Genomic DNA, 19,885 nt, shown 5'->3' with positions numbered 1-19,885 from the left:
TATATATATATATATATATATATATATATATATATATATATATATATATATATATATATATATATATATATATTACGTGCGCGCGCACAAGCACTGCAGTTCTATCTAGCCAATTTCGGGTGAGGCAGATGCTGCAAAGATGAACATATCAAAAGTCACTTATTCAGACATCTTTTCACATCGCCGATATTCTCCGAATGTAGTCATTTACGTAAGTACCGAAGCTGCTTCACGAAATGATTCGTAGTCTAAAATGTTCATAGGGCGCACGCTCTTCGGCATACGCTCGGCACTTAAACAAAATATGCTCGACAGTTTCTATGGAGCCACAGTTATTACAGTACGGACTTTCGGTTTGACCGAAGCGGTACCGTAAACTGTTTCCATAAGCACATTACATGCATATGCTGACCAAAAGAACTTTATCAAATGACTGTGTCTTGGGACCTTTACCCTGCGCCACGCAACAGAGGCAAGCGATGAAACTACTATTCAGATATTTAGAGAGCATCGGCCAACTCGACAAACTTTAATGGCACCTTGAAAGCACTTAATAAGTCACCGTCAGCACACCTCCCCGCCCAAGAGACAAACAACTCAGTTTCTGTTTTTACCTCCTTTTTATTCTATTTTAACTTTTTACATCTTTTTTCTATCTCTCTCTCTCTTTGTGTCTTTCAGTCCCCAATCCCCTTCCCCACGCAGAGTAGCAAGCCAGCGAATTTACACACGCAGGCTAAATTCTCTGCCTTTCAATAAAGAGCTCTCTCTCTCTCTCTCTTTCATAGTCTAAAATACAACGTATTTATCGAAGACTCGATAAGTGCTGCATCCGAGAATCCGGTGTGGCGCTTTCATAGCAAAGCTGCGAAAGGTTCCGCAGATTGATAATTTCTGAAGCATCTTCGAACTGCGGGGTATTAACGCGGCAGCGTTAATAAGCCCGTGTCGCGTAAATTCCTGTGGCGGCGGTGTTGGTGTCTGGAAATTCGTATCTGGAACTAAGCAAGCCAACGGTACTCTCACGATGCAGTCAAACAATCGAATTTCGAGATGGTGTTGCTATAACATCGCGCTCTGCGATGTTAAAGCTGCATTTAATACAGGTATATTATTCACGCGCATTCGTTCATTGTACCACGCCATATTGTGTACAGATTGCGCAAGTGAAGAAACAAAGTTGAGGGACTGCTTGGAACTCATTCGTGTTATTAGCGTCAAGTCAAGGCAGCCTCAGCGACGCAACGTCTTTCGCGAAACTCACGCCAAGCTGGCGAAACAACGAACGATTCGGTTTCGCGCTTCTCTCGTGTCAACTTAATAGGTAACACGACCTTCTCGAAACCCGCCACGCAGGCAAAAGTTCGTGCGACAGTGCACATAGCTAAAGAAAAGGGCATGAAGGTACCGTGCTTACTCGAGTATAACCGCCACGCGTCTTGTAACGTTCGCATCGATTTACGTACTTCACAACGACTTGATTTTGTGTAGAGCTAGAACGAAATTTCAAATGCATTGGAGTTTACAGCAACGGCCCGCGGAGCTCACGAGGCCATAACAGCCGCAGTATGTAATAAGGCGGCCATAGGCGTGCGCACAGGGAGGGAAGGTGGGGGGCGGCCCCCCTAATAACCTAAGAGGGGGGGGCGCAAAATCTGCCCCGTACATTGACCCTTCTAGCCACGTAAGAGGGGGGGGGGGGGCGAAATCTGCCCCATACATTGACTTAGTAGGGTGGGGGGGGGCGCTGCGACGAACCTTTGCCCCCCCCCCCTAATGGGGAACCCTGCACACGCCTATGAAGGCGACGTTTGGAATTTGAAACAGAGCACATATTGGATGCAGAAATCCAAACAACACAGACGTGGCTGCCTTAAGGAAGACAAGTACACTTGTCGAAACGATACACCATCCACCTTCAACTATTTCCCACCCCTTCATACAGGGTATGAGTACGATTCGGGCACCCTATCTAACCAGGCTTGGCTGCGTGCTTTCTTCTGATGTGCATAATGTTGTTGTAATGCGCATACTTCAGTAAATGTTTCCAAAAAAAAGAAAAAAAGGAAGGTGCGCGTCATGATCGAGTAAATATGGTAGTTGCAACTCTTGAGTAAAACGGAGTGCTCCTCACGCGTGGGTGTCTCGTAATTGCTTTTCTTTACAACGTAGTGCGGTGATTGCGGTGCTGTCCGCGCGCGTTAGAGCCTTAATGTATGGTATGGCGCTCTGTCGTCCGGACGGCAAGTCGGGATAGCATTAGCACTATTTCAACGTCCTTTGTTTTACAGCTCTGTTGGTTCTGATGACGACGGTACTATTGTTGTTTACTCTTTATTCGCAGCTGCAACACTCGGGTCAACGTGCCCAGACACTCTGCCGCTCTGGCGTATCCAATGACTTTGCACTGCAGACGCCATAGACAGCACGTTGCGCTGTGATATTTCACACCGCTGAAAGAATAGACGACCGCCTTGGGGAACTCATAGAGGTGAGACATTCTTCCACGTCTACGAAACCACTCATCTATCTATCTATCTATCTATCTATCTATCTATCTATCTATCTATCTATCTATCTATCTATCTATCTATCTATCTATCTATCTATCTATCTATCTATCTATCTATCTATCTATCTATCTATCTATCTATCTATCTATCTATCTATATGGCTCTCTTTCTTCTCAGAATTTTTTTAACGAATGGTTGGAGATGATATTCAACAGCCAGCAGTAGTACTATATTTCTTCCCAAAATGTTGAATTACATCACCGGCTGCTCTCTCTTATCAATAAATCCCGCCCGTAACTTTTGAGATGCGTGTTAAGATATATATTTATTCGTGATCACTATCAGCCCGCTTCGATATTCAGCGTATAGCAAAATTCGTCTCATAAGTTAATCCCTGTGTTCTGTGTTTCGTCACGTTAACTTTCCCGATGCCTAGAAACGTCCGCTTCTCTCCATCCAGTGGAGCATCGCCTTGAGCTTTGTCTCTTTTGCCATTAATCTAATCGCTTCTGAATATTATCGGTTATCGGCACTGCGTACTACGTGACCTTCTCGTCCTCACTATCACCTCTGTGTGCTTATCCTCCAATCAACACGCTATCTCTTCCAACGTAGCGCGCCTAACAGCCCTCGTGATGCCACTCGCCGCAATACTTTTCGTTCACACTTTTCCGTAATGAATGGAAGGAGGCCTCAATAATGAGCGCGAGCAATTCAGTTGACCGACGTCCACGTCCTGTTTACAGGGCATACCACAGGTCACATACGACACGTAGGTGTGCGAAAGGTGTTCCATTAGGGCCCCGAAACACCCTCCCCCCCCACCCCCCGCTCTGCCGGACCCCTTCTCACTGAGGCTATTGCGACCAGAACGCAGAGAGAGGGGGCATGCCCCGCCCCTCTCCCTAATATTTCGTCTTTGAACTGAGGCGGCGTCGGCAGCATCAATACGAGTGATGCAAAAAAAACATCACGTGATGACGTCGCCATATGACGTCGTCACATAACGTGACGTAACATGATGACGTTCACGGAGGCAGGGCCGATCACGGAGGCAGAGCGAAGTCAGGTGAGGTGCAGAACGCTTGCAATGCCACCGATCCTGGAGGCAGTGCAAAACCACGTTAGGTGCAGGAAGGTTTCACAGGGGGGCGTGGGAATATGAATACATTGACTGAAAAGAAAGCGAAGAAGATGGTTTTCGCCTTTGAGTCGTCTTAGGGGACTGCATAAGGGACCCTGTGAGGTTTGTACACTTATACACACATTTTCACAGTTTAATTACACTTTCTTTGTACAATTTTGTGCTATACTGATTAAGTTACTAATGTTCTAGGGTAACTTTAATTCCACGTATTTTTAAGTTTCTTGGTTAAAGTGTAACTCATAACACAATGTACGTCAGTAGAGGCGGAATAAATTCATAACAATTCTTGTTTTTCTTTTCGAGAATCGCCATCGTCATTATCTTCTCACAAATTAAGCCTCGGTGACCGGGATACACGGACGGCCTTTGTGTCTCGTAACAGAACGCCACATGCCAATGCGCAACGCAGTTGCATCGGGTCATTTGGTAATAGTAAGAACGTGAGGATCGCGCTCCGCGTACATACAGACACCGAAGAGTGAGCGTAATGCGTATATAACAGCGCTGCTCTCAACCTTGAACTGTCCTTGCTTCGACAGTGACGCATATTGTTCACTGCACCTTCCTTCGCCGGCGCCCATTGTTCGCGGTAACCCGATATTACATTGAGGCCACAAGAAACCCGTGCCCCGATCGGGGCCACGTGGGTCACATTACCGCGTCACTATATTCGGCGCTTACAAAACCGGGTCCCCACGCGCGTAGTTCTTTCTTGCTTTTCTTTTTGTCTCGTTCGATTGTCGAAAAGTCGGCTCGCCCACGTCAGACGCGCGCATGCTTTATCCAGCGTAAAGGGAAGCCTTATAGAACGAGTTCAGAAAAGGCTCGCTAGGAGGACCTAAAGCAAAAACAAGTGAAATTATCTTTACTCTCGTATAACGTCCCAGAAACACAGTGATTGGTGATCTCAAGGGACCTGGTTGGTTTTCTTTTATATGTCAGGCATGTTTACAGGGTAAAAATCGAAGGGCACTGCGCTGGCTATACGAGAGGCGTACCCAGTGAAAAATCGAACGGGACAGAAAGAATCATATATTACACGTGGTAGGGACGTCTCACGATGATGCAAATAGCCTGCTGATTAGGGATCGTCAAACTGCCACACACACAGCAAAAACCGGGTTGCATTCCACGGTTGTGTACTTAACACGAAGAATTAATCAGGCTGAGGCCACGTTGGCGGGAGTACAGGTGCAACTGCTCACAGTGGACAAGTGTGAAAACGCGAAATGATAGTGAGGCACGCTTTTTAGCTTATACAGGTACAACTCAAGAATTTGGAGAGGCCCCGCCCAGATGACCGAAGTGCGGCAGCCGACCGCCTCCGCGACTAAAGAAATAGTCCCGCTCATGCACTCGGCTATGTTCTCCAAAAGAAGGGGCCACCGGCCGCCCGGCTCATGACGTCAGCCTGGAGCGCACGCCCATTGGTGCAGGCTTGTGTGCGTCCTCTTTTGATGAGTAAATGACGCAGACGTCTAAAAGTTGTACCCGATGATAGCTGGGGGTTCCGGAAGGCTTTTGACCAGCTAGGTTCATTTACAGTGCGCCTAAATCGAAGTACACGGATGCTCCTGCATTTCACCTCCACAGAGATGCGACCTCAGCGAGGGCGAAAATCGAACCCTCGTTCTAAGAAACACTAAATTAGGCAGTGCCGCTTTGAAAATATAGAATATTACTGAAAGCACTAAAGGCTGCCTCTCGTTTAATTTCGTTGTTTGACAAATGTATAGAAAATGTGACGGTTATTAAAAAAGCAGGGCTGTGTCTAATAATGTATAGCTACAATTTATCGTAAGCTGCTAACGCACTGTGGTGCGTTAGAAACAGTGAAACATATTAAATAGATAAGGGAACCTGTCCTTACAGTCGAACGACTTCAGATTCTCAAGCACCGCTATATCCCAGAAAAACGCTAGATCCTATGTCTCCTCCTTCGCAGAAACGTGAAGCTTTGAAATTTCCTTTGAAGCTGCTTGAACATTACCTTAACCCTTTCCTTACCATGAAAAAAAGAAGAAAATTGTGCCAAATTTACCGGAACCTTTTTGCGCTGAATTTCTAGAGCTTTTTTTTTTTAATAAAACGGTACCGTTATTTCAACTGAATGGGGTTCCTTTATTTAACCAATTCCGTAAAAAAGGTAGATCGAATACGGCACAACATGGGCAAGTGTGGCCATCTAGCGTCAAGGAGATGTGTCCTCTTCTCGTCCCGTGTTTAGAGCTGTTTTTTATTCTTCGTCTACCATGCAGCACCAACCAGCCCAATCAAGCACATTGTTAAACACAACTATGACGAGTGTAGTTGTCATTGGTTCCATGTGGGAGCAATTTTTGTTGATGACGAGTACAGTCGTCATCGGTCATTTTGGTACAAAATCTCATGACCAGTATATACTCGTCAACGGCAGGGAAAGGGTTAATTCATAAACTCTAACACGTCTATCTTACAACCATCACGTCCGTTGCCTTTGTTCTCTTTTTCCTTCCTTTCCCGTCCTTTTCAGGGGCTTTCTGTCCCCGACTTACCTCGGCAGCATGTAGGTACTTCTCTCTCGCTTTCTGCCGCCCTGCGACCAGCCAGCAGTATCTGCTGTCACAGCTCGTTTACAGCTACGACAGCATTATGCCTTGTCGAGTAAGGCTGGGCGTCGTTAAAGCAAGCGCTAGCTGCTATCGCATTGACATGGTGTACAATGCGTCGTGCGAATTATCGGATTGATACGAGGCCGTATCTCATAAGCTGATCTTCTTCCCTTCGTCTGATGATGAGACAGACCTTGCCTACCTCTTTAAGCCGACTGGGCTACTGATGAAAAGATACTGGAGCCATGGACTCAGTGACGGGCCATCAGAGCCACCCAATGCACCTTAAAGATAGATGAACGGGCGGCCGCCTTTCAATGCACAGTGAAACAGCGTTATGAGCACAGCGTTTCAATGCACAGCCTTATGGGCGTGTGCACTTTCCTTATTACTATTCCTTGTGTCATTTCTTTCTGCCTCGTATTTCACAGTGTAGGGTAGCTAACCGAATGCAACCTGGTTAACCTGCCAACCTTCTCCCTATCTCTCTTTCTCTCTCTCTATCTTGCATTTGGTATGGAAGGGGCTGTATTCTGAAAAATATTCAAAACGTTTAAAGTCAATTTATCAACATATTGTTACTATAAGTAACGCCAAAACTGGAACAAGTGTCCATGGTAATGTCCTGACTGAGTCGCTGGGATTACACCGATGGCTGTTCTTTTCGCAATTAACCAGTTACATGGCGATAATCTGTACTCTCGTTAACTTAGTTTTGATCGAGGACGCTTAATTAAGCGACCGCTATCATTCGGTGAACATCCTTAACTTAGCGCATCTATAGACTGTTTCAAAGCTCCATAATCCGTTGTTTGCATAATCCCCGAGTGCTTACTATAAGGAACACCATAAAGCTCTTATAAGCTGTAATATAATGCTTGCTGGGAGCTTACAAATAACGATTTTCCACTCCGTTTTCGCAAGACACTCTCGCGGGAGGTATTTGGTTGCGACAAGCAAGGGCAACGGGAATATCAGACATGCAATGCAAGCTTAGCTCCCAAAAGCGTGAAAGGATTGTGACCGTTCTGTGCATTGTGTACAACGCAGTATATCCTTTTATGAAAGGAAAAAAAAACATGATGACGGATTGAGATAACGAATGGATGCGCTGACGACGCTTTCGCAGTTTGCACTTTATATCTTTTGCAACTCTCTGAGAAAAAGAGAAGCGATATTATCCAGGCGGCAAAGTTCATGCGCATTGAAGCGCACAATGTTGTCATATCTAGCTAGGACGTACCTCTCTTACGACGGATATGCGTTTTATGTTATGCAGTGATCGCATTGTTAAGAAGTAATCCCCTTAAATTAGTATCGTTACCCAGCATTTTTACTTCTCTTTTCAAATGTCGTAAGACAAAAGAAGAAGGTTACTGTCTTCACCAGGACCCTGGTCTCAGAACTCCGTAGAAGCTCTGTATACACCTTTTCAATGGCGTCGTTGATTTTCAATGCCTCGAATCTGCATCAACAATTGATGTCAAGAAATCGCACTAACCTCATTTTCTGATTGGCGATTCTGGCGTTTCGCAGTTTCTGAGAGCTTCTACTGAGTAATACAGCAATTATCAAATTTTATTAGCCACAGCAATAAAGTTGAACCTCAGACTTGAACGAAGGACATCGTTGAGCTCACCTGTACCATCTTCTGTCCATCGTCGTGACGCGCCAAGTGCGACATACTTGTATAACGCTTTTGTCTCTTTCTTTCTTGCTTTCTATCTTTCTACGTTTATCATTTTTCTTTACTAGTTGCAGGTCATAAGAGATTGGAGAACGATGGCTCGACTGGAAGACTGCAGGCTCTCTTTCCGGGCTGTCTTTTTTCCGCTAATCACGGTCGGTTTGTTCCTGGTGACGACGGTTTCCTGCGCAGCGGGTGGTGTTCGGCCGTCCCCATCGGCTTCCGGTGCATCGGGAACCAAGAAGACCGAAATCTGGCAGATAGACTTGCTGCCCGACAACGGAGGAGGCCACAGCGGCGGCAACGGTGGAGGCTTCGGTCCCGTGGCACCGCCGCAACCACCGCCGCCTGTCATCCACCATCACCACCACCAAGCGAACGACAGGGGCTCTGTTGGTGGAGGCGTTCATCACGCGGGAAACGTGGGGCTGCACGCGTTCTCAACGGCGGGGGGTGGCGAATCCTACGAGCAGCAAATGCCTCTCCACGCCATCGTGCACACGCCGATGCAGGTCAGTCGAGGCTTCAGCATTCGTGTTAGGGGCGACGAAAACAGAGACCCCTCAACGGAGATCACTTAAAAGTTAGACAGTCCGTACATTCTACAGCTTATCCGAAATAGAGGCGGTGAAAATACAAGACAGAGACGAATATATTTGTAGACTAGATAGACGGTAGAGAGGTCGCAAGGACAAAGTGGGCTGGTCAGTGCACTTCGGCTTGTTCATACAACATACGCATGTTAGTACGACAGTCTGAGCGAAATAGCTGTGCTGCACTGCAAGCGTGACATACATGTGTTAACAACTTGGGTACTAGACAAAAATTATTATAACGACGCGCTAGAACTAGTGGAAAATAGACACGTGAAAACACAAGAAAATATCACATTATGAAAACTGAAAGTGACTACGTGAACGACAACTCGATATCTCCATTCAACTGTGAGATACACTTCCCGCTTTGTGCTGCTTGTTAGTTGTTGCTTCCACCTTCTGCCGGTGCATGCGCGCTACGAATGGTGTCGAGGAACATTGTCAGATATTAAACTCAGTTGGTAGTTTCTGCTCATCCTATCAAGAGAGAGAGACGGAAAAAGGGAAGTGGTTAAAAGGCTCAGTAGAAACTTAAATCCGGTCAGCTACCCTAAACGAGGCGATGTAGTAGGGAGAGGTTAAAGTAATAAGGGTAGCGAAAGAGGGAGAGTGGAGACACGATATAATAAATGCCTGTCGCTATATTATTTCAGATTATATAAGCACAGGGTCATGTGTAGCACAACGAGCGCCAACTCGGGCTGCGCCCGCTTGTAGAGGTCTCTTGTACTTCAAAACTGCTGCAGTGTTTTCGTAGCCCTCATCTGTTAGTGCTTATGAAGTCGGTTTTCCACAGTTATTTGCTCTGACAGTGGTCTTTGGTGAAAGGGAGCAAGCGCGATTGTGCTCGATCGCTATTCCGAGCTATAGTTTCGGTATACTGTAGCGAAGACACAGTATATAGCGTGTTGACACACAAAGCGTGTTAGAGGGTCTCCACCCCACCACCTTCATCACTTGGGGCGTTGTCAGTCATTTAGGCACGAATAGCAAGAGACTCCGTCAAGGCTACTTCTTGTGACAGTTAACATAATAGTTGGGCCTCGCGTCGTGGCGGAGTCCAGTTGGAACGCGAAGGCGTAGCGCACAGAGTCCTAGCGATGCATCCGGCTATTTTGAAAAGATGGGGTTTCTCATAGAGAGCGTGATACCTGGTGCGACCACTCGAAGTATTCTAGTGACACATGACTGATAACGCTATTGAATCGCCCTTCCTGCCTTGAAGAGTTTACCAAGCAGTGTTATCAGTAAGTGTCGTCGTTTCTTATGCCGCCGCACTTATTGGAAGCCACTGAAGTGTCGCGTGCACCTTTCCGTTCATAGCCAAGCTATGAATAAATACTCTAATCTATAATGCCTGTTATTCGCGTGATCCACGCCGCAGGGCTGATAGCAGTGATGCCATCCAGTCGCAGCAGTGATGCAATCCAGCAGTGATGCCATCCAGTCGGTATTGGCCATATTTGAGGTGGTTTCTGGCTCGCGAAACGAGTGCAGTGTGAAGTGCTGCAGGCACCGCAACCGTAGATAATACCTACTATCTATCTATCTATCTATCTATCTATCTATCTATCTATCTATCTATCTATCTATCTATCTATCTATCTATCTATCTATCTATCTCAATGTCACGGGTTCGATGTCACGGGTTGTTCCCATCGCATGTGCTAGCAAAAACTCACAGGGTCCCTTATTCATTCGCCTAAGACGACTCGAAGGGGCAAGCCACCTTTGTCTTTTTCTTCTAAATCGATGTCTTGATCCTCCCCCGCCCCACTCCGAAAGTTTCCTGCACCTAGCGAGGTTTTGCACTGCCTCCAGGATCGAAGGTACTGCAAGCTTTCTGCATTCCAGCTCATTTTACACTGCCTCCGTGATCGGCACACCTTCGACCAAGCGGCGATGTCGTGTGATGACGTCATTATGGGACGTCATAGTGGCGTCATGGTGGCGCCATAATGACGCCACAAATTTTGGCGATCTGTGACGTCATGATGACAACATTAGGTACCGTCATCACGTGATGATGATTTTCTGCATCGCTCCTGTTGACGCCGGCGTTCAATTTTCGCATTTGGTGAAGCATGTAAGGCTTTCGCCTTAACACTAAGCAAATTCTGTTACTGCTAGTCCTCTGGCGAATGCGTGCAGGTTGACACGACGTCCAGGTGGCCGTCGAGCTCAGACTGCGCCATGACCAACAGGGACATGTCGACAGCGGCGCCGCTCGTGGCGCTCTTCGTGGGGCTGGCGCTGGCGCTGCCCATGTTGGGCCTGCTGTTCATCGCCAAGATGCACCTCTTCTCGTTGCTGACGGGGGGCTCCTCGGTGCCCCAGACGGTCACCACCAGCGTCGGCGGCCGCAAGGAGGACGTGCTAGAGCGACGGCTGGCCGACGCTTGGCCCGCCTTTCGGGACGCCGTCAGCAAATACGTACTCGACGTCAGGCCCGTCGGGACGACCAAGAACATGACAGCGCATTCTATGTAGAACTCGTTGTTGGTTGCTGTGGTTGTTTAAACTGATGTAATGTGGGAAAAGGCCCTGCCGAGGAAGAAGAGCGCGAATGAGGAAATTACACGAAAGTTTACGAGAAGACACATTTCTGGTTCGCTGCCCTACAGGAAAGGAAAGGGTGAAAGAAAGACGGAAGGAACAGCAATCTCCAAAAGCAGGCGCGCGAAACATAATATACAAGAGGCAAGGGACGGGAGAAATAAAGTTTATCTAATCAAGCCACAGCTGCGTAAAAACTTCAGTAGTGTCTTGAGGTACTTCTGATGCGACGACAGTTTAGGTCGACCTTCCAGGGTTGCGTGCTCCGAATGCAACCTGTCTTCAATAAGGGCGAACACGGTCGCAAGAGACTGAATGCCTGTGCGTGGTGTAGCGAGGATCAGCGGCAAAGAACGTGATCGACAGCTTCCTCGCGGCTGCAGGATCACAGGCAGGTTATAAGGAGCGATAATGAGGACAGGCGCTAGAGCGTGTACGTATCCGTAGTTGCAGGGCCCATTTACAACACTACGTTTATGGTCTGCATTGCTAAAGAATAAGAAGAAAGCCCTGACCGCACGATTCACGGTTACACGAGTTTCGATTGAGAGCCCAATTGCACTTCTTCGTTCAACGGCCTATGGCCAATCGGATACAACAAGGCCGACATATTCGTACTGAGCACGAGCTATTACAATATGAACTAAAGTAAAGTGTGGGATTGGGCTAGTTGGTATTCTATTATTACACTGCTCAGCGCAAAAAAATTTTGACCAATATGAACAACAGTACTGGCGGCAAACAGATAAAATGACAAGGAACTGCCTAATTGGCAAAAAGGCATACAAATAATCAAGTTGTCTATGGGTAACTATGGGATTAATTGATTTAACTCTCTCATCTCAAGTTAAGAAAGGCAACTGCTGTCGTTTTCGAGTCAGCTCGCATGAAACAGCTGCAGCGGGACGCACAACGCAGGTTACAAACAGGTAAAAAAACGCGAGCCAGATCAATACGTACACGTGCAAATGCCGAATTTATAAACGCCTACGAGATGATATCGTACAACGCAGTATCCGAAATGGAGTTAAATACTCTAATAAATGCATTCGGTACAAATCACTGTGCGGTGTTACATGCAGGAACGGCTACATAAAAGCGCACCGCACCACACGGAAAGACAAGGGCGAAGGACGAGGGGAGCATGCGTCCAACATCAAACGATTTCATTGCGCAAAGTATACAGACCGTCCTTTGTAAGGGTATACCTCTAATGACAAAGTGATAGTCGGCAACAGATGTACCCATAAGCTCAGTAGGTGACACTGAGAAGATCAAAGCAGTGCTCGCCGACAGAGACGGAAGAAATGTCTTTCTCGTGTATAGGGAGAGTGGCAGAGTGTTGGTACGTGTGGTGAAACTTCAATTACTTCCGTGAGACTCTCAAAATGACCTTGTAATTAGTGTTTAGTACAAGTGTGTTCACGTTCTTCTTTTCTCTTGAGTTTCTGATTGCAGACTGTCATGTGCAGTTTTTTTCCCCAGCTACAGCTAAAGCCATCATCATTATCACCAGTATCTATCTATCTATCTATCTATCTATCTATCTATCTATCTATCTATCTATCTATCTATCTATCTATCTATCTATCTATCTATCTATCTATCTATCTATCTATCTATCTATCTATCTATCTGTCTGTCTGTCTGTCTGTCTGTCTGTCTGTCTGTCTGTCTGTCTGTCTGTCTGTCTGTCTGTCTGTCTGTCTGTCTGTCTGTCTGTCTGTCTGTCTGTCTGTCTGTCTGTCTGTCTGTCATTTTTCTGCATTTTTCTGACCATGTGGCCAGCCTGCTCACCCTTAATTTGTCCATCTCTCCATAGTATACCTATATGTGTTTTCGCATCGAGTAATATCAATTATAATAAAATAGTAAAACTACATCTAAATCTGTGTTCTCTGTCCAGTCATTTGTCCACTAATGCCCATAGTGAACAGCAGTGTGCACTCTTGAAAGCTGTAATTAAAGGGTGGCAGAGACAGTTTGCATCCGATCGGGCGTCGGATAGTTTTGCAGTTGAGCAGTATCACTTGTATACTACACAGGCTGGGTCGAAAGTTCGCGGAGCGCAGAATGTTGAAAAAATTAGCGCAGTTATTGAGCCTGAGAACCCAGCTAGGATTTCAAATGTGCTACTTGTACTGTATAGCGTGCGCGAACAAAATACTGATTTAGTGTTTCAATGGCTGCAAGCTGAAACTGCGTTGTTATTCGACTTAAGTTAGCAAAATTTGCACCCTGTAAACTATTGACCCAGCTTGTGTTACTCCAAAGGCTTCGTGAATGAGTTACTCAGCATGATTCTTGTTTCAACTAAGCCCACCTCGATATCAAACGACGGACCACCTTGTAGTTACTCTCCGCGCAGTAGATAATGAAATACATTTTTGTTCTCTGTATGGCGACACTCTCTACGTTGTTGAACAGGAAGCTGATATGTGGCATCAGCCTGCACGTTATTATCCGGCCTGCACTAACATCAGCTGCTTGCGCAGTGCAAGTGCAGAAAGCAAAGCGCACACAACAGCAGCAAACGAAGCCACACAAAGAAGGGGCACAAGAAAATACGAGCCCATACCCTTGATAACGTCCGCGCATTCTTTGTCACTTAATACAAAAAAGTGGCCAATGCGCTCAAAGTAAATATTGCGCTATCTGCTACGCCTTAAGCGGCAACAAACTGCATGCTCGACGGCTTGTAAGAGGCACGTAATTTAGAGCTGTGCACGGGCCGTATTTCCGAGCCCGAGCCCGGCCCGAGCCCGCTGACTTTGTCGAAGGCCCGCCCAAGCCCGACGGCAAAGGGCTGCAAGCCCGCCCGGCCCGGCCCGACGTACGAAAACACAATCCCGGGCCCGGCCCGGCCCGGCCCGGTTTTTTGAAGGTTCGCTGCGAAAACAAAACATCGTTTTCCGGTAATTTGGCATTTTGTTGAGCAAATAAAATATGATCAAACGACACGCGACGAACAATCTCTATTACACAGATTACAAATTACAAGTAGACGGCCTCATGCCAGCAACAATGGCCGAGCCCGAGCCCGAGCACGGCCCACGGGCCGGGTCGGGCTCGGGCTTTCGGGCTACCCGGAGCCCGTGCACACCTCTAGCACGTATTGCTGCTGTGCAAAAAATAATGGTGCAGTCGGGTAAGTTCGTTGAAAGCGTCAGGGGTGTTGTGCGCACGATTAAAGCGAACCTATGGGGTGGGCGTTAGCCAAGCGGTTCCGTGCTTTAGCGAGAAGATACTAGAGCACACAGCCGCCAAGATTACTTATTAAAAGTTTCATGTTTCCGTCACCTAACAGACACGCGATAATGCTGTTTTGTAATCCTTCCTGCTAGCTAGAAATTATCTTCGCCTGATGAGCTTATACACTTCAACAAACCTTCTCAACACAGCTGCTCAGCGGTTTGCTTAATTAAGTCATGATGTGTAGCCGTTGAAATACTTACTTTAGGCGTATCCGTTGATGTATTCATAAGATACATTCTTAGTTTATAAGTAAAAGAAGCAGATTAAGAAGGAATCGAATGGTGTCCGCCGCGGTGGAGCAGTGGTCGTGGTGCTCGACTGCTGACCCGTAGGTCGCGGGTTCGATCCCGGCTGAGGCGCGATCGCATTTCGATGGAGGCGAAATGCTTGAAGCCGGTGTACTGTGCGATGTCAGTGCACGTTGAAGAACACCCGATGGTCAATATTTCCGGAGCCTTCCACTACGGCGTCTCTCATAATCATATCGTGGTGTTTGGACGTAAAACCCTAGATATTATTATTAAGGAATCCAGAGATCACGATGCGATTACCTTGGTCTTGTTTCGTGCGTAAGCCTTGATTATTAGCGTAAACACACTAGCCCGGTTTCCAACTGTATGCGGGAGAAAGATGTTTTTTTTTTTTTAATTCATTTATAACACATCACATCGCCCTTATCGTCTGTTGTTTTCTCCTCTCTCATGAACTGAGGTTTTCTTCTATCTCACTTCGTGAGAGAGAGAAGAAAACTTCCGAATCGTAAAACCTCAGAATCTAAAAATCTTAGCCGCATTTACTGCACACTCTAAGACTGTCTCCGACCATAGATCTACCTTATCAAAACCATAGACGGTCGAATCCATGGTCCGAATGTTCTTTCGTTCTGTTAACGACCGTGCAGTTGTCTTACTGCCGCGCGCAAAGGCTGTCTTTCGTCATCAAAAGAGGAGCATTAAACTTGTCTAGTTAGGAGTGCGATTCCTCGGGCGGAATGTTTGTTCATGTCGAAATAGTTATGGCGCATAAAGAACGCGGTCATAAGAGAGGACACGACAGACGAAGCGCTGACTAATAACGAAAGTTTATTGAAGGGATACAATAGATTATAAAGTAGACGTGATAAATAAATAACAATAAAAATATAACAAGAAATACCTACATCATCTGTGACTGTCATGCGCGAGACAAGAACACGAGCTGTTTTTTAGTCAAAGCAACAAATACCACACTTACACATTGTGGACGCAATCTGGCAATCTCTTTGGCTTCCACTATCTCCCGCGTTAGCTGGGAGCGGCTTCGTCCCACCATATTGCGTTATGTTTTTATTGTTATTATTTTGTCACGGCTCCCTTATAATCTGTTGTATCCCGTCAATAAATTTCAGTTGTTAATCAGCGCTTCGTCTGTCGTGTCCTTTCTTCTGTCGGCGCTTTTTCTGCGTGGCAATTATTTCTACTTGTATATACAACTATATAGTTTCAACCTTTAATATATCGTCTCGCCTCAGTCACACAAGATGCACGAGTTAAAACACTGTACCGCTTGGTGACGTACTTAATCAGCGTGCAAAAAAAAGGGGTCGGCATTATCCGAAACGTGTCGTTTGAACTTTCACTCCTCCTTAAACATCACGTTGCAACATTCAGCTGGATACATGCTAGGATAAATCCTTCCAGACGTCGAGCGCACAGTTGCATTGCTTAACTGCGACAGCGGCTTCTGAAGTTCAGAGCTGCGTATCCGTGAAACGGTGTACAACAATTGCGAACGGAACTTTCAAAATTCACGCCTGGTTAGACATATAGTTACACCCCGTTATTGGAAAACAACGGGATGTATTGCCCGTCTGCACCATTTCATAATCACAGCAGCATAAAAAAAGACATAAGTAAATAAACAAACGCGCACTATAGCTTGTCTGATCACGTTATACGCTAGCAGCTCGGGAAGTATCACTCATGCAGAAAACACGCAGCGTCGGGCGCATGCGTAGCAAGAGTACAAAATCAACTGACACGTCGACTCTTATATTACATCCGGGGATGCATGGCTTCGTGCGCCGCCATGCGCCTCGATTCCCCCGAAATAATGATTCGTTTACGAAATGTTCGGGTTAGCAAGCGCACTCTCGAACACGTTAGGGCAACAAGGATCAGATGGTGCGACCTGCAACCGTATAATTGCAATGTTCGGCATACGTCATCGGATTCCTACGCAGCCAATCCAGTCGTCACCTATACTATACTGTTTGCAACAGAAAATCGCTGCTCCTCTCGCGGTTGAGCTGCAATGTTCTGAACGAAGCAAGTGTTGCAGGGGCAGCTTGGTAGCTAGCATTAATTAATTCCCTCACCGTGACGTATTCCAATCCCCCCCCCCCCTCCGTTCTGCCCAGAAGCTCGACATTAAAATTTATTAAACGTCAGCTATTGTACACCCTATTATGGTTCATTCAAAACTCAGTTGCTGATCGCTAACCCGCGAAGCCTGCTACATCGCTCGACAGAAACGCCATCTTGCTCAAAGTACGAGCAAATAAGAAAAACGCCGCGTACCCTATAGAAACACATAGGCGTGCGCACAAGGGGGCAGGGGGGAAGCACCTCCTCCCCCCCTTTACCCCCCCCCCTCCCCCCGGCACCGGATGCGACAAAGCTGCGTCTTGCAGACGGAAGTACACAAAGCCGGTTCTTCTGGCACTTTTTTGTTGTGCTCTTCTTACGGACGTCCATTTAACGAAAACTCCGCGCTCGCCATTTTTATACGTAGTAAATCGTAACTGCGATGGGCAACTGCGCATTTCGTGATTGCCTACCTGTACTCGAAATTCTTAGTCTACAGGTATGTAACCATGCGAGGCCCCACGATATCTCGATGGCACCGTAGTCTTCACGTTCTAATCCAGATAACTCGTACCACGGTTCGGCTTCGCTTTCTTTTCACTATTTGTGACGCTATATCGCTAACTCAGTATCGGCAACCGCGCGACATTTGAAACAGCGCTCTGTCGACGGCATGCTGTCATTCTGCGAGCAGCCAGTTACGTTCAGTTTGCCGGGTGCTTCTTCGATATTATGCTTTCAGACGCAGACATTTTTTTTTTCCGTCCCTTACGAACTAACGTAGAAACTTAGGTATGCCTCACGCTAACGTAAGCCTGGAATAGAAGCTTCACAAACCAGGAACGCCAGTTTAAATTGCGAAGTCGCTAATTACTTCCCGTTTCGTTCGCTCTTGCCTTACCACAGCAACTACGCGCATCATGCGGCCAGCACCAGAAAGCAAGGGTAAGTATTCTTTTCGTTCACCCACGTCGTTACACGCAGTGCGGCAGCGTTGACGAGCCACGCTAGCCAAACTCGCGTGACCTCCGGAATCGCACGCGCCGCAGTTAATGGCTTAGCCGCCCGCTGATTATTCGCATACCTCGTTAAACATATGTAACGCGGGCACGTCTCAGCGGTGTCGCTTTCGACGTGCAGCAAAGGCTGCGCCCCATCGGATCACGGATGTCATACGCACTCGACCAGATCGGGTACGTTGTTCGTTAAGCCAAGCCAGCTATTGAGTGCGAGGGCATTCAGGGCAGATCGAGGTTATGTGAAACTTCGCTACTTTCGCTTCGCAGGTATGCGCTCGCGATTAATCTTACCTCAGCGTAGATTTGTATAACAGCCTTCATTGGCGAACTTTCATGCATCTCCCGCGCTTAAACATATAGGGGGAAAAAATGCAAACACGGAAAGAAAAATGGACAGTAATAACGCTAAAAACTTTCCGTGTCTGCACGTTTTTTGTTTTTGTTTTTTTTCTGTTACGCTTAAGCGTTGGAAATGCGCCAAAGCTCAGTATACCAGTAAGCCCAGTAAACACCTTTCAGCTTTATTGACGAACTTCTAGGAAGATTCTAGAGTTGAAGATGTCATAAAATACAGAAAGAACTTTACTGCCAAAGCCCATTGTGAATACCGCTTTCTAAACATTTAACTTGCTTCGGATTCGGCGCGAATCACGAGAGAAACCTGAAATAATAACAATAAAGAACAAATCTTCAACCAAGACGCTTGGTATCCAACTTCTGTCAGTCTGTAAGACTGCGAGCAAAGTCATTAGTGTGCAGGCGTAGATACTAATCATCGTGTTGTATTGCGAACGGTAGAGACGACAGAAACAATGTCAAGACCTTCTTTTTGACATCGTTCCCCTGCACAATATAACACGATGATCATGAGCCAACCCAGCACAAGTTTTCACAATCCTATAATACTAACTATTGAAAACATTACTAAGAAAAGCTAGTAAAGAACCAGTCGCGCTTGAAAGGACCAGCTTGTGTTCCCAACATTTATAATTTTGACGAAATTAAGGTTTTGCCTTAATTTTTACTTCGCTATAACAGCTAAGATTGGGGCTGACGTTCCATGTTGACTAATAACGTGCCTTTTAAGTTCTAATATAGTTTGAATCTAAGCATCACTTTGATTATTCGTGAAACGTTTCGAGCGAAAAGAGGTTTGTTTGCTTCATAAAATATACTGCTTGCAGAATTACTGCGTTCATCATTATTTTCAAATCTTGCTCCTCGCTTGTTTCTAGAAAATCTGCCGCACAGAAAAACGTCAGATAGCGTTGGTAACACTTGTTCTGGTGACGTCTGTTTTGGGAAAGCTAGTCTGAAATAACAAAAACGCGAAGCTATGAACAAAAAAAGACGCAGCAAGAATAACAGATGCGGCCAATATTTTTTTTTCAAGCGCAATAAGGGACATAAAATATAGTTTCTCAGCCCACTTCGTGACGATATGAAGCTCGGTCAAAGCTCACACGAGTGCCGCCAGTCCGAACCTTCATGGTCCTGCAACCTACGGAAACTGACCTCGATTGCAGTCAGTGGCCATGTCCTACAACCTCATCATATTCATTCGCACATCCTAGCCGATATCAGATATCTATCGGACTTTAATGGTTCTTTCGTGATATCATTTTATCGTTTACTACGCCCAGCAATGTTATCTCACTGCTCGTACTGTACATTTTCGAAAACAAGAACCCACCAAATTTAGGTACTCTATAACTTCAGGGCGGCGAAAGCATTTTGAAACTGTGAAAACAGTCTTTTCATTTTATTTCTATGTGCGCTGCTGAAGCTTACACCTGCGTACATTGTCGCAATTTTTGTTTTTTACAAAATATGGGGCATAACGAACAACTTTCCTGCGAAACAAAAGAAAGTCGTTGTGACACGCCAGCAGTAAGTGGACCAGTAGCTAAAGGCTTTTCGCAAAACGACAGCAAGACATCAGCGATGCGCGTGGTCGGGCCCATTATGATTTGTACAGATTTGTGCCGATAGGCGTGCGACTATCCATGGCCTTCACTCCTCCCCCATTCTGGCTGAGGGAGAGCCATTTTTAATTAATCTAGAGTAACCCGTTACCCTTATAACCATATCGTGGTTTAGTCGCATCAAACTCCCTAATTTAATTTTTCTAACGCTTAGGTGTCAGTCGATTAAGTTTAGGCAGAAGATACGGTTT

At 46.2% G+C, this 19,885-nt stretch overlaps 1 protein-coding gene across 1 annotated transcript; it reads left to right on the top strand.

Moving 5' to 3' along the window:
• The first annotated feature begins 7,925 nt into the window (after positions 1 to 7,925).
• On the top strand, positions 7,926 to 11,735 carry LOC119383440 (uncharacterized). The gene is made up of 2 exons (XM_037651572.2): positions 7,926 to 8,450; positions 10,686 to 11,735. Exons 1-2 carry the CDS (start codon positions 8,034 to 8,036, stop codon positions 11,022 to 11,024), a joined length of 756 nt encoding a protein of 251 aa, XP_037507500.1. The 5' UTR covers positions 7,926 to 8,033; the 3' UTR covers positions 11,025 to 11,735.
• Positions 11,736 to 19,885: the final 8,150 nt, after the last annotated feature.

The sequence above is a fragment of the Rhipicephalus sanguineus genome, chromosome 2 (genome assembly GCF_013339695.2).
Source record: "Rhipicephalus sanguineus isolate Rsan-2018 chromosome 2, BIME_Rsan_1.4, whole genome shotgun sequence".
NCBI classification, from domain to species: Eukaryota; Metazoa; Arthropoda; class Arachnida; order Ixodida; family Ixodidae; genus Rhipicephalus; species Rhipicephalus sanguineus.
Note: the sequence above shows the minus strand (reverse complement) of the source record. Positions and strands in the feature narration are given on the sequence as shown.

Coding starts and splice junctions, on each gene's coding strand:
- LOC119383440 (XM_037651572.2), top strand. CDS start 8,034: ATGGCTCGACTGGAAGACTGCAGGCTCTCTTTCCGGGCTGTCTTTTTT. Junction 8,451..10,685: donor TCGTGCACACGCCGATGCAG/GTCAGTCGAGGC, acceptor GAATGCGTGCAG/GTTGACACGACGTCCAGGTG.